Consider the following 14527-nt stretch of genomic DNA (forward strand, 5'->3'; position numbering starts at 1 on the left):
AACATAGTTAAAACTTTAGCTGCTCTGGTAATAACAAAATAAAAAATTTGTCCTTTCAAATTGGCAAAGTTTTAAAAATGATAATCAATTCTGTCAAGGGAGCAGTAGGAAGAACATTCTCAAATAATACAGGCGGGAACTAGTACAACCTCTCTGAAATATAGCTTTGCAGAGGATTGAATATATTCATACCTGTCGACCCAAATTCTTCTTGTAGGAATCTATCCTGAGGCATGGACATGAAACGTCAACAATATAAAGAAGATTACTTCCTCCATTCTAGCAAAATCCTCCACACACCATCCTTTAGAGAATGGAGGTCATCACTTTTCTTGTTTTGAAGAAAGTTAAAGTGAGGTGTAGAATAAATGTACCCAATTACATACACCAAGAGTCATCTTTAGATCTCATAAGCAAATATTTCCAAATTAGGCTATGGCTTAACTCCCTTTCCCAAGCCCAAAGTGGGGAAAAATAAAGACACAGCAAGGTGATAAGAGATGTGCACAGACACTACAAAGCTTGTCCCATTGATAGAATTGTCTTTGATAATGGAAATGTTTTATATCTGTGCTGTCCAAATTGGGGACGATGGAGCACTTAAAACGTAGCTACTGTGACTGAGGAACTCTTTTTTATTTAACTTTAGTTAACTTAAATAGCCACAGATAGCTAGTGGCTACCATATTTGACAACCCAGCAATGGAGCACTGGTTCTCAACCTTGAGAGTACATTAAAGTCACCTGGGACTCAAAGATTCTCAAGCTTCCCATTAGATCAACTTAACCAGAATCCCTGAAGGTAAGACCCAGGCATCAGTATTTTTTTTTTCCTTAGGGAGAGAGAACACTGGGGAAGGAGCAGAGGGACAGAGCAAATTCCAAGCAGGTTCCATGCCCAGGGCTCTATCTCACTACCCTGAGATCACCACCTGAGCTGAAATCAAGAGTCAGATGCTGAACTGATGGAGCCATCCAGGCACTCCAGTCATCAGTATTTTTTAAATGTGCCTGGGGCAGGGTGCCTAGCTGGTTCACTGATGGAGCATGTGACTCTTGACCTCAGGGTCATGGGTTCGAGCCCCATGTTAGGTGTAAAGGTTACCTAAACAAGTAAATAAACTTAAAAAATAAATAAATAAAATGTGGCTGGGGCCAATTAATTAAATTCTCTAAGCCCAGTTTCCTTGTTTGTAAATAAAGAAAATATAGAACCTACTTCATATGGTTCTTACATAAGAATTAAATGAGATAATATGTACAAAGCTCTGCTGAAGAAGTTATATCTGGCTATAAAAGTTCGTTGTGATTATTATTATTCCAGAATTATTTTGCTGCTATTTACAAGTTGGGGGAAGTTGCAGTTTGAAAAAACAAAGCATGCTCTTAATGGTGTATCCAGAAAGAGATGTTTAATAAATATTCATCAATGATGAAGATAAAAATCTCAAAGTTGGCTCGCCTTTGGGAAACTATTTGGACAATGAAAGCTATTATGGACAAAGTTTTCCAAGGGAAATTATCTCATTGTAAAAGGCTCTATAAAATGCTAAAACACAGGACTAATTCTGGGAACTTGTGAAGGGCAACTCATGCAATTATATGAACAGGAAAAAGAATGTACACTTTTCACCCCTCACCACCTCCCAGTAGGTGGTACATAAGAAAGAATGACGGCTACTGACTTCAACACAGTGGCACAGTTGACTATTAGACGGGACAGGAATAAGAATATTTTCTTCCCTTCACTGCTTTAGGAAGTCTCTGATGTACCCTCCTGCTAGAAACCATTTTTAAAAATCTACACGAGCTCAATCTTAATACAGAAGCAGCCCTCTGCCCACCATCGCCTCTCACAAGCACCCCCCTAATCCCGATTTAACCTCTCGTTCCTTGGAAGATAGGAGATTTCTTTTCTTAGGGCAGAAAAATTCGGGACACAGATCCTTTCAAGAAGGTAACAAGTAACGCTGAAAGGACAAAGTAGCTCCCAATGACCAATATGGGACAAATGAACATCCAACATTGTGATAGCATCATCACTGACGCAACGTTGCATTTGTTTAAGACCCAGAGTCTGTCAGCATTCATTTCATGAACCGTGTTCTCTGGTCTCCATGCCTGCGGGAAATGAAGCTCTCTGGTGTAGAGGGAGCCATACAGGGATTAGAATATTTGCTCCCTTCTCTATTCCTACTTCACCGAAGTGGGTTCTCATTTGTTTAACCATAAAGGTGAAAAATCATTTTAAAAAAGTAATTCGGGAAACACATGAGCTGACATCTTGGTTAAAAACCAAAAGTTTGCTTCTCTCGCTTGCTAAGTCCTAAATCAGGAAGCATCCCATTTGGAACAGGCTTATTTCTATTTCATAGCTGACTGTGAAGAGCAAGGCTCATTTTTGACTTTTCTAGACATTGCTGAGAAAGGAAAGAACAGACCTACCTCTCATGCAGATAAACCTAACATTTGATGTCTCAGATTGCCCGTTTATAAGTTTTAGCTGCTACCGTTCATGAGACCAACAGGGATAGACTAGCTGAACTAGAACATATCTGAAGATACTAGCATCTTCCATTAAACCTCCATTATACACTCTCATAACTTCCTAATTCCTATGATTTATCAAGATTCTATTGAAATACTATGTGTGTACTTATTTAATGTCTAAATTCCAAACAGTAAACTCTGTACTAATAAAAATTAGGTCCATTTTGCTCATCATTGTTATCTCCAATACCTAGCACACAGTAAGTCTCCAGAAACACTGGCTTAGTGAATACCACATTATTTGGCTGTGAAGGAATACAGTTTTACTCCCAGTGCTACTTAACTGAGTTAAGCTACAGTATTTAAAAAGGCTATTAGATTTAGTTATTAGAGTTGACTGTTTAGACAATTACAGTACACAAATAACTTTATGTCAAGCTTTGACTGTCAGCTCAGTAAGTTCTAGAGTGATTCTTAGAGCAGCTAGGTACATAGGTTTAGCATCCTAACATATCAGTAAGCCTGACACAAAAAGCATCCCCGTAATTGGACATCATTTGTTAAAAGATGGAGCAGGTAAACCGGTAGATCAAGTACATACGAATCTATCCCCTCTATTAAAAAATACAAATAACTATTAGAACAATAACCCTGCTGACTGTGGCTTCTTTCATACAGACCACGAATGTATAAAATTGTAGTGGACAAGATAATTTGGTATGTAAATATCCATCTGATCATTTATGTAAGATTGTGGCTCTATTATATTTTAAGAATCCATATGGCTAAACAAATGACTAAATTTTTTATAGAACTCAAATATAATTGAATAAATTGATAAATACAATCCTGGTATCTACCTGTATGGTTGGTAAAAACGCACAGGGTCAGGTGTTTGGATAAGTTCTCCTGGTCTTGAAGATCATCACATCCAAAGTTTACAAGTCTAAGAACAGAAAGGATAAGAAACTGAATGCATTTAAAAATTAGTTCCCTCTTTCACTTATGCAGTGAGCATTGCAAAATCGACCTTGTCATACACTTGAAACTAATATAACACACTAATATAAACTAATATAGCAAGTTGTATGTCAACTACACTTTCATAAGAAGAATTTTTTAAAATAAAAAATAAAGCTCCCTTTTAAAGGATAGTAACCACTATAACATACCCACAGAAGTAGAGACTTGCCCTTGAGAAATTTAAGTAGATAATGTTTTATTTTTTTGTTTAAAAGTTCTATAAAATAGTAATAAGAAATACATAAATGGCATGGTTCATGTAATAGAGAAAAAAATAAAAACAGAAGTTGAAAGTAATATAACTTTTTTCTAAAGTAGAGAACTGCATATACAGTTTCAAAATAAGCACAACTGAGTGTTCATATGTGATGAAATAAAGCTACTGAAACAGAATAGTTTAGGATTATCATTACTCTAATTCAAGAAGACTTTCATTTCTTCTGTGCAACTAGTGGGCATGTGCTTATTTTTTCAAAAATGTTCATGTTTTTACTCTGTGTAAAATAGTCCGGGGGAAGAAAAGCTCACCTTTGTAAAGGTGTAAAAAGGAAAACAGACAAATAGGAATGCTACAGACACAGTTGAGCCACAAGTGGATTGACTGCAACATGCTCTTTGATGGCAACAAGAGAAGGGGTCTGATGTTTGATTCTAAATGTAGCTCTGATTCATCAAATCCTTTTACTGAATCACAGGGAGAAGTGCACTTCCACAGATCAAAATAAACGGAAACATCCTACAGGAATAAATGGCTACGAAAATCAATATGATTGACTTTACATGAAAAAACCTGTGTTCGCGCTTGATGAATTTGTTTATATTGCCTATAGAGGACAGAAATATCAAAGGCCACACACACACACACACACAGAGAGAATATCGAATTGTCCTTATATCTGCATACTATAGATTAGGTATAAATACAATCATTCTGCCCACAAGTGTCTATAAAAATTAGCAGTAATCTATGAGTAACTTACTTAAATCCTGAGTCACTTAATGTTATATCCAAGGGTGCTTCAAACTGTCAAAAAATCATGAGAAAACAAACCAAGAAATGACATTAGTTTAGCGATGATAGTTCTGAAACTCAGAGCAAGTCTGACAATGCTGTGCTTGCCTACTGATGAAGAGCCCTTTTATAACCATCATTATCTTCAGACCTTATCCCCCCAAATCCACAGCACAGGAAGTCCATTGGGAATATTCTAGAGTTTACATACAATCACAAGCTTGGTGTATAGTTAGTTCTTAAAGGGCTAATACTTGACAACCTTGTCTCAGATTTGAATATCATACATGGGTTGTATAATACGCCAGTCAGTAGGGGTAAGATGTTTTACAAGACACAGATGACCATGCACAGAGGGGAGGACTGGATGTCTTTAGAAGGAGAACGAGTGAGTTTAAAAAAAAAAATGGCAGGAGTAAATTAAATTCTTATAATGGTATGATATCAATATATTAGACAATAACATTCTCTTCATCACAGGTAAAGATACTTAGGATTCCTCACCACAAGACCAGCATTCCAAATGGCTTTGCCAGGAGTGATGCTGGATTTTTACTAATTAGACTATACACTCTCGTTGATGTTTTACCCTACACTCAAATCCATCAACCTCACAAGTCTTTTTGGGTCAAATGACTTGTAACCACTTAAAGCTATCTACTAAAGACCGTACCTATTACCCTCTACAAGTCCTCACTCATCCGTTTGTGTCTTTAATGAGAGGTAATCAGTTAGCAGAAATTTCCTGTGTGCTCTCCAAATCACCTATGTTCATTGTATTTGTTATAGAGTTGAAGCCTTGAAATGACAAGAACTATGTCACTTGTTAATGCAAGTGACTAACACAACAAGAATGCTACAATGCTGTTTCTGATAACAGCTCTCTTTAAAAGGAGGCCATGTGTTATAAAATTTCCCATAGCCCAATCGTTCTCTGGACTTACCATTAAGTTAAACTTCTCATCAGCAGAAAACTGGATGCATTTTAAGACGCTCCTTGATTTCTAAAAGAGAAAATAGAATAACTGACAAATTACAAAAAAGAAAAAATCAACAGAGGCACCTGGCTGGCTCAGGTGGTAGAGCATGCAACTCTTGATCTTGGGATGTGTGTTTGAACCTCATGCTGGGTGTAGAGATTACTTTAAAAAAATAAAATCTTTTAAAAAAGATCAACAGGGGAGCCTGCGTGGCTCAGTTGGTTGAGCATCCAACTCTTGGTTTCAGTTCAGGACATGATCTCAGGGTTGTGGGATCAAGCCCCGTGTCAGGCTGTGTGCTCAGTGCAGTCTGCTGGAGATTCCCTCTCTCTCTCTCTCTCCCTCTGCCCCTCCCTTGCTGATGTGCATGCATGCACATGCTCTCTCTTTAAATAAAATCTTCAAAAAACAATAAAAATAAAAGATCAAGAAAAACATTAGTAAAAAAGAAAGAGAGAAACGGAAGCAACTAAGAGGCAAACATAATGAAAATCTCTCATATTTTTAATAAACTTTCATTGACTGTCCCCATCAATGAAAATGCAGTGAATAATAAATTAAAATAATGATAATGTCAAAATTAAGTTGTTCCAGTAAAAAGGAGGCCAGTGGACTAGTTTTTACCTTCAGGTCAATGTAGTATAATCTTTGCTCTGACATATCCCATTGAGCCCAAACAAAATCCTCAACTACTCTCTCTCTTGGGAGATGGCCAGAGTCTTTCAGTACCTAAAGAGGCAAAGAGATTTTAGAGATAAGCAACTATTTTAAAGGAGGATATTTCTGGATTTATTTTTTTGCATATTTTATCTTTATAATACATTTAAATATTTCCACAGTTTATTTTTAGCACTTCCCTACCCCCAACACATACACATGGAAAGTATTTCCAGAAAAGATCTGAGGCATTATTTAATTACTTGCTCTTTTCAAAGACTCTATAATGAACGATATTATTCTTGTCCCTAGTTAGCCACTGGGGCTGTTCAAGGCAAGGCCACACCTGCCACAAATCAACACCAGGGACAACAGAAGATTCAAAGCTTCCCATTCTCTACATAACCCACTCAGGTATCTGCAGACAAAAGGGCTTCACCACCAAAGACAGCAGCTTTGATGTCGAGGAAAATACTCAGGCCTGGGGGGGGAAGCACTGCCCCCCAGATCTGCCATAAGCCATTCATGTGTCTTTGGTCATGCTTCTTACCTTTATGTCTTCCACAATGAGCATGGTGATGCTGCCCATCCTGACCCAGCTTAGGCACTGCCTCCTGTACGAAGCCCTCCCTCACCTCCTCCCAAGGCGGAGCTCCCCACCTCTGTATTCCTATGGTACTCTGGCATACTGCTCTCACAGTTACACTGAACTAATGCTATAAGTTTACCCCAGTGAGTACGCACTCTTCTACAACCCCTTCATATTCTCAACAAGATTCTAAACTTAGGGCAACGCATCCTGTTGCATTTTTCTGAAATTTGTTAAGTTAGAACAGATTTGGGGACTCTCAGATAAAGGTGTATACTAACAAGAACATGATCATCAGAGTGTGACAACCCAGATTCACATTTCAATTTTGTCCGTCTCGAGAGTTCCCTCACCTCTGTGAGCCTTGCTTGTTGTATTCTCTGTAAACACGGGGACAATTATAACACTGCCTACCGACCACAGGATGTTGTTCTGAGTGCATGGAACCGCACACGGCCTTAAGAAGCTGTCGTCCAAGCCCTTAAGAATAAGAGCAGTGGGGGGGGCGCCTGGGTGGCTCAGTCGTTAAGCGACTGCCTTCGGCTCAGGGTGTGATCCTGGAGTTCTGGGATCGAGCCCCACATCAGGCTCCTCCACTGGGAGCCTGCTTCTTCCTCTCGCTCTGCTGTTGCCCCTGCTTGTGCTCTCTCTCAATCTCTCTGTCAAATAAATAAATAAAATCTTTAAAAAAAAAAAAAAAGAATAAGAGCAGTGGGGGCGCCTGAGGGGCTCAGTGGGTTACCATCCCACTCATGGTTTCTGCTCAGGTCATGATCTCAGGGACCTGGGATCAACTCCCACACCTGCTCTGCACTCAGTGGGGAGTCTGCTTGAGGATTTCTCTCCCTCTCCCTCTGCTCCTCCCCCTCATATGTGTACTCTTTCAAATAAATACGTAAATCTTGAAAAAGAAGAAGAAGAAGAAGGGCAGTGATGCCTCAGGGAAGGGCAGGCAAGGATGACGGCATGCTGCAGCTACACTGTGCTGGCTGCTGACAGGTGCCCCCTGGCCTCACTCACTCTGCTGTGTCTCGCATGGCTCCCAGCCCCTCTTCTAACCAGCCAGTCCTCTGTCTATACGCATTGCTGGTCTTGTTTATTTCACCAACCCTGAATTGTTTATGGGACTCTCTCCTCTAAATTCGCATTGCTGGCTTTGGGATTCTGCCTTCATTCTTCCTCTTTGGCCTCTTTTCTGACCCCAGTCCATGCCCGCCATCTGGGCCCTGCCACCATGCCATTGGTGGCCCAGAGCTCCAGCCACACACTTCCTAGTCATTTTCCAGTCAGGCCTCTTGATTTGAGGCTTTCAATCAGAGATACATAATTAATAAACACCATTTTCCATTTCAGTGTTGTTCCCTTAACTTAAAAATTAAAATCTTCAGAGAAGGATTATTTTGATGCAGACTATTTAAATATTGAAGGAAGTAATTTTTAATATCAGTAATATATTATGATCTTACACAAATTGTCAAGAAAAAAAACAACCTAATAGAAAAATAGACAAGGATATAACTAAGCAATTTCCAGAAAAGCAAACTCACACAGCCAGTGATATTAACAGAAATACCAACTAAAATAATAATGTTATCAACTTAACATTCATCAAATTGGAAAATTTTTTTAAGAAGGCAAATGCATCTATGACTGGTATGGATAGAGGGAAGGGGTACTCTTCCACATTGCTTTACAACTGTGAATTGTTACAAGGTTTTTTGGAAAGCAAGCTAGCAAAATCTGTTGAAATATATTAAATGCATATACCCATCAACCCAATTATCCATCCCTGAGGATTTAGCCCAAAGAAATATGTGTAACAAATATGTAAAGCTATAAAAAAAAAAATTTGAGATGATTTGTAACACAAACAGATGAACAAAAAGAAAAAGTGACAATCAAGTGAGTGTCCGCCCATGGGAGAATGACTGAAATTGTATACATCCATACCAGGGACTATTATGTACTTCTAAAAAGAATGAATTGACCTATTCTGGTTGACTTGTAGGTAATGCCACAAAGTTGAATGAGGAAGGAGTGAATAATAAACCTCTGGGCGTGTCAGGGGTGGGAATGGGAAATACATAGGTTCAGAGAAGTGCATGAAAGGAGACATAATAGGTTACAGACAAAAGTTAGAGGTGAAAAGGCAAGGGAGAAGCGGAATACAAGAAAGAAAAAAAAAAAGAAAGAAAAGAAAATTGAATTATATAAACTCCAGCATATATGTTATGATCCCATTTATTTTATGTATGTCTAAAAATTAGGGAAAAAATTTCTATCCCTATTTAAAAACCTATAGGGATAGCCCTGATATAGTAAGTAAAAAGCAAAACCAAAAATAGCCAATTAATATACATATTATGATTCTATTTTGGTAAAAACCACTGAATCCGTGCATGTGCACCCGACCTCGTGTACGTGTGTATAGGCAAGGTAAAGGTGTGGAAAGGGTCCCACAAGGCTGTCATGAGTTATCTCAGGAGACTGAGATTGGAGAGCGAGGTCAAGATAAAGGAGATAATTAAACTCCTTCATATGTCTCATATTATTTCACAAGTTACAACAGCAAGCCTATAATTTGAAAGACATCAAATAAAGAAAGTGGTCTGTTTCTATAACATTAGTCTATCCTTAACAGTCTCGAAATGTCACTCTGTGGGGAAAAAACTCTGAAGCAAAAGAAATTTCAAGTATTTACCACTCTAGTTCCATCTTCTTGGATGACTCGGATATGAAACTTTTCAATATCTTTAAAAGAGAAAACAATAGAAAGACAGTTTAACCTTTATGAAAATCATAAGCACTTTTTTACACCTAACAGTGGTGAGCCTTTATTTATAAAAGCTATGAAGATTAATTAGCTGGCTGGAAAAATAATACTATTACACACAGCAGTTTCACGATATACGTGCAAAGCAAAACCCACCTTTCTCCAGACTCCCTCCACAGTCCACTGCTAATCCAGCCTTCAATATCAACAATACATGAAGCATTTAGCCCTTCTACTCCCCTGGGTTCCCTCAAATGTTGGCCTTCCCTGCACCATCAGTCTTATTTAGAGCTAACAGGGGTTCATTTGCCAGAGATTATCTCCAAGCACTTCTTATATGGTCCCATTCTCTCAGTAAGCAATCTAGATTCGGCCATACTTAACCCTCTGACCGTTCTAGATACAAAAATGTGAGACAGATAATGGGTCATGAGCATAGACACCGAGCACAAACCTAACCCTCTCAGGCCGTCCTTCCCATAAATCAGCTGTTCCTTTTTGTAACATGAAAGACCCCTTACGAGATAAGATCCGCCAGGGGACTTTATCCTTTGTCTGCCACCCTTCCCACCCAAAAGTGTTAACTTCATTAAAGAATGTCCCATTCTTATTTGCCTCTACCTGAATTTGACCAAGTATGTGTCTTCAAATTCTACCATCAAATTCTTCTGGCTTCTAATGCCTTCCCCTTCCTCGATCTGAGGTGACAGACATCTTAAAGAAGGATGAACTAAAGAAGGCAAAAATGACCTCCACAATTGTCCTACACTCTACTGTGTGACAAAAGTGGAAATCTATGTATGTGGGAGGCCATCATTCTCAGGATGGGGAAACAGAGCAGGACCTAAGGGAAGAAGTCAGGGCAGAAGGAAAAGCCCTTCCATAGGAGTGCTAGGTCTTAAATGGACATTAAAGGTCAGTTGGACATTTAGTACTGGATGAATGATCATTTGCAAGATTTAGTCAAGTCCCATACTTCACTAAGAGATGAGCCCTTCATGAAGTTCGTATATACCACCTAAAGATACACTTACATTTTTCTTCTGAAATCAGTAACAGATGGTTCTCTGGAAGAGGGCGACTTTCCACATGGGGGTAAAGAAACTGTAAAAAAGGAAATTAATCAAAATCATAAGCAACTACCTTGCTTACACAACTATTTCGAAAGTGTCTGATTGCTGTACTACTACGTACCACGGAAGGTACTGGGAACCAGAGACCAGTTTAGGCAAATCACACACGCACATATTACAGACAAAAGCAAAGAGGAAAAAGAAACACTTTCAGGATCTCAGTTTCCCAGGGGGAAGTTGATGGCAGGTCCAACATAACTCATTTCAGCAGCCAGGCTGAAGTATATGCTATTTCTAGAGATGGTGCTTTCCTATTTTGGAATACGTGATTCTGAAGCCAATCAGAAACAATATAAACAACAGCTGTACAGAAAGTTCTTTTCCACATGCACAAAAAAAGTGATCAATACATCCGTTGAGCAACTAAGCCTCGTATTTAATTTGACAACCAAGTAAACATATGCCCTACTACAACTTCCAAAGTCCCACATCCAAGAGACAAAGCACAACGCGTCGCGGGACTTTCCAAGAAAGAACAGTGAGTCACAGTGTGGCATGTGGTGGAGGATTTACAAGCCTCAAATAATAGAATGACTGCCACTGGGAAGAAAAGGCTCGATCCACCCCACTCCTCCCTGTCTGTGCACTCCCAGCTGTGCCAGCCCACAGGACAAAGCAGCCAGCCAGAAACACGCCTGACGCTATGAGCCTTGATAATGAGGGAAAAGGGGTCATGGGATGACTCCAGTGACTTAATTCTTTCATCATCAAAAGGGTAACAATAAATCAACAGTTTCGTTTTGTAACATGAAAGACAGCTTACTAGATAGGATCCACCAGTGAATTTTGGTTTTCCCCCTCCAAGCTTCAAAGCATAATGAAAGAACATAACCCTTTTATGTCCTTACTTTATAGTTGGCAGCCTCTCTAAAGACTAGGAAAAATTTGACAAAATATATTACCTGGTGTCCTAACTTCTCGTGCTGACAAAATGGAAATAGAACTGGTAAATTTTTCAAGTTGTCTGTGTCAAGTTTCCCTTTTAGAATTGAAAAACAAAACATTAACTATACACCATTTCTTCACAGCAAGAACCTCAAAATTATACAATAGATAGCAATGCAGAATTCAGCTATGAAAATAATGTAGAACTTATTATGTCCTGATTTGTGAAACTGAACACATTGAACAGGAAACAATGTGTACAGGGGTCGAGGAGAAGCAAAGCTGAGTGAAACCGTATGGATAATGGAAGAGCAAACACTCAGTGCCTCTGAATAAGGAGATGGTCCTACAGAAGATTCGGCCTCCCCTGGGACTACACAGGGTGCCAAGGCATGCTTGCTTAGGACTGTGACCTGGAGCAAGGAGCTGACGAGTTCTAAACCTTTGCCTGGTCTTTGTGTGGCAATCAGTTAGAACATGATTTTAAAAATTACATTTCGTTTCTGTGATGAGGCAGCCCTAGAGCAGAGCCTGGAAGTAAGACTATAGAGAGAGAGGCTTCAGACACAGCTCTACAAAAGCAAAAAATAAATAAATAAAAATGCAAGGTTGTGTTTTGTTTTGATTCTGCAGCGTCAGTAGAAATCTATATAGATTACATCATACTAGGGGAATATTTACTTATCTTCGCAAATACAGAGCTAGACTCTGACAATTAATATTCGTAGTTGGAAGATACGCACTATGGGTGGATATCTGGAACTATGTGGAAGATGCAGGTCATGCTGGTAGGCAGTTCTCAAAAGGGACCAGACTGGGATCCAAACCCCACCCACTACTGTCTCGCTGAACTTCCTCTGTGAAGGAGGCTGAGCTGCACACACAGACTTGGGGAAATGTGCTACCGGAGATCACCATGAATGTTTCGGTAAGAAAAGGGAGACAGATTGCAGGGCAAGATCAAACTCAGTGGACAGTGAATGGCATTTCTGTAAAGGGGAGAAGCAGGAGGAAAGGGAGGCAGGGGCTTGCCCTGGATGGAAGTTTGCAGGATTTTTCTCTCCGCAGAGGGACAGGCATGAGGAGCAGGGAGCAGGGCGAGGAACAGAGATGAGTCCACAAGGCAAATACAGGTTTTACTTCATTTGGATGGGGACTTGCCCTTTGGTCTATGGAAGCAGTCATGCATCATGTACTATTAATTTTTTTAAAAACTGAGATAAAATTTGCATAACAGAAAAATCACCTTTTTAACTATTTTAAAATATACAATTCCATAGTTGTTAATACATTCTCAATGCTGTGTAACCACAGACTTACAAAAACTCTTGCCCTTCCTGTGCTCTCATTCTTTTTTGCTGCCCCAATCCTTCAATAACGTCTCCATTGCCCACACAGCCCTGGATGGAGATGCTAGGAAGCCAAAAGAACAGGCCAGAAAAGGGAAGTATGGTCTGTCCCAAAGTCACCCCTGTTCTGATGACAGTGCAAACATGGCAGCTTCCTGGGGGAGGGGGAATGTGGCCTAGGAGCTCGGCGCCAGGCCCTGTGTGCAAGCAGGCAGTGGCCGCTGGTGAAGGACCCTGGGCAGATAGGAGAGAAGCCCCTCTCCTGACACACTGCAAGAGGGAGACCCATGGGCTCGAGGCCGGGAGTAGGTGGGGGGTGGGAGGGACAGAAGCAGAGAGTTCAGGTCGCACAAGAAAGTTATGCTCTAGCCTTGCATGAACATGTATCGTCACAGGTGGTCGTCTGCAGCAGGTTTAGTCTACGGATTGCCACCAACACCACGCACGGAAGCCTGAACCGTGGCTCCCAGGGGAAATACAAGGCTCTGTATCAACCAATTAGTACATAAGTTTGTTTCATGTGTGTTCCTATTTAAAGACATCTTATTTAATATACACTGTTGATCCATAAGCATTGAACCCATGGTCAACAGCACTGTCATCTCATGCCTGAACGCAGCTTATCTAACCCACATGTTCTCTCTATAAACCACAGCTTGGCATTCTTGTGCTCAGGCACCCTAGCACTTCGGCCCTCTGCATGGGGAACATTTTAAATAGTGAAATCACCAGCGAAAAGCCCCCAAATGTGAAAATCATGGTACTAAACAGATCGTGAAAACAATATCCGGTTACAGTGTGAGAGGTGAACCAAGAAGGCAGTGTCACCTTGCTCAGCTTCTGCTGGGCAAAAAATTTTTCACGACTGAGCACATGTCTGCAGATGACTATAAAAGCACCGTGAGAATTGACTTTGGTGTTACAAATCGATTTTACTGAGTAGTACAATTCACAAGTACAGAACGTGCAAGTAGTGAAGATGGGCTGTGTCTGGTCCCCCTGCACCACACACACGGTGCTTCTGTGTCCTTTCATGGAGTTGATAAACTCAGGGATTAAGCCATTTATTCCTATTTACTCTGTCAACTATAGGAGTGCATTAAAAAAACCATTTTTTAAACTTACCTTAAACGTGTGTCGAAAGTCTGCACTTTAGCAAGTAAAAACTTTACGTGACTATCAGACAAACCGTGATAGAAAAGGGACAGAGGAGCTGGGTTGAGTTTTGATTTCGATGTTTGCAAAGGGTGAACGGATAATTCCAGACACACCCATCTACCAGATTCCTTTGAGGATTAAATGTGATAATGCCTGTGAAAACACTTTGTAAGCACCATTGCCTTTAGGTTTCACGCCTTTTGATTAGTGAGATGAATGATAACCGCGTGCTCCACAGGCTTACCTGCACCCAAACACAGCTGGTGCTCCACAGGCTTACCCGCACCCAAACACAGCTGGTGCTCCACAGGCTTACCCGCACCCAAACACAGCTGGTGCTCCACAGGCTTACCTGCACCCAAATACAGCTAGTGCTCCACAGGCTTACCCGCACCCAAACACAGCTAGTGCTCCACAGGCTTACCCGCACCCAAATACAGCTGGTGCTCCACAGGCTTACCCGCACCCAAACACAGCT

General features: G+C 40.3%; 1 protein-coding gene across 1 annotated transcript in view; it reads right to left on the reverse strand.

Moving 5' to 3' along the window:
• Window positions 1–14527, reverse strand: part of GSAP (gamma-secretase activating protein) — an 80144-nt gene that overhangs the window by 44330 nt on the left and 21287 nt on the right. The window contains 6 exon segments of the mRNA XM_034666964.1: window positions 3351–3436; window positions 4494–4537; window positions 5470–5529; window positions 6130–6234; window positions 9453–9502; window positions 10559–10628. Coding sequence (XP_034522855.1) covers window positions 3351–3436; window positions 4494–4537; window positions 5470–5529; window positions 6130–6234; window positions 9453–9502; window positions 10559–10628 — 415 coding nt within the window.

The sequence above is a fragment of the Ailuropoda melanoleuca genome, chromosome 1 (genome assembly GCF_002007445.2).
Source record: "Ailuropoda melanoleuca isolate Jingjing chromosome 1, ASM200744v2, whole genome shotgun sequence".
Classification (NCBI taxonomy): Eukaryota; Metazoa; Chordata; class Mammalia; order Carnivora; family Ursidae; genus Ailuropoda; species Ailuropoda melanoleuca.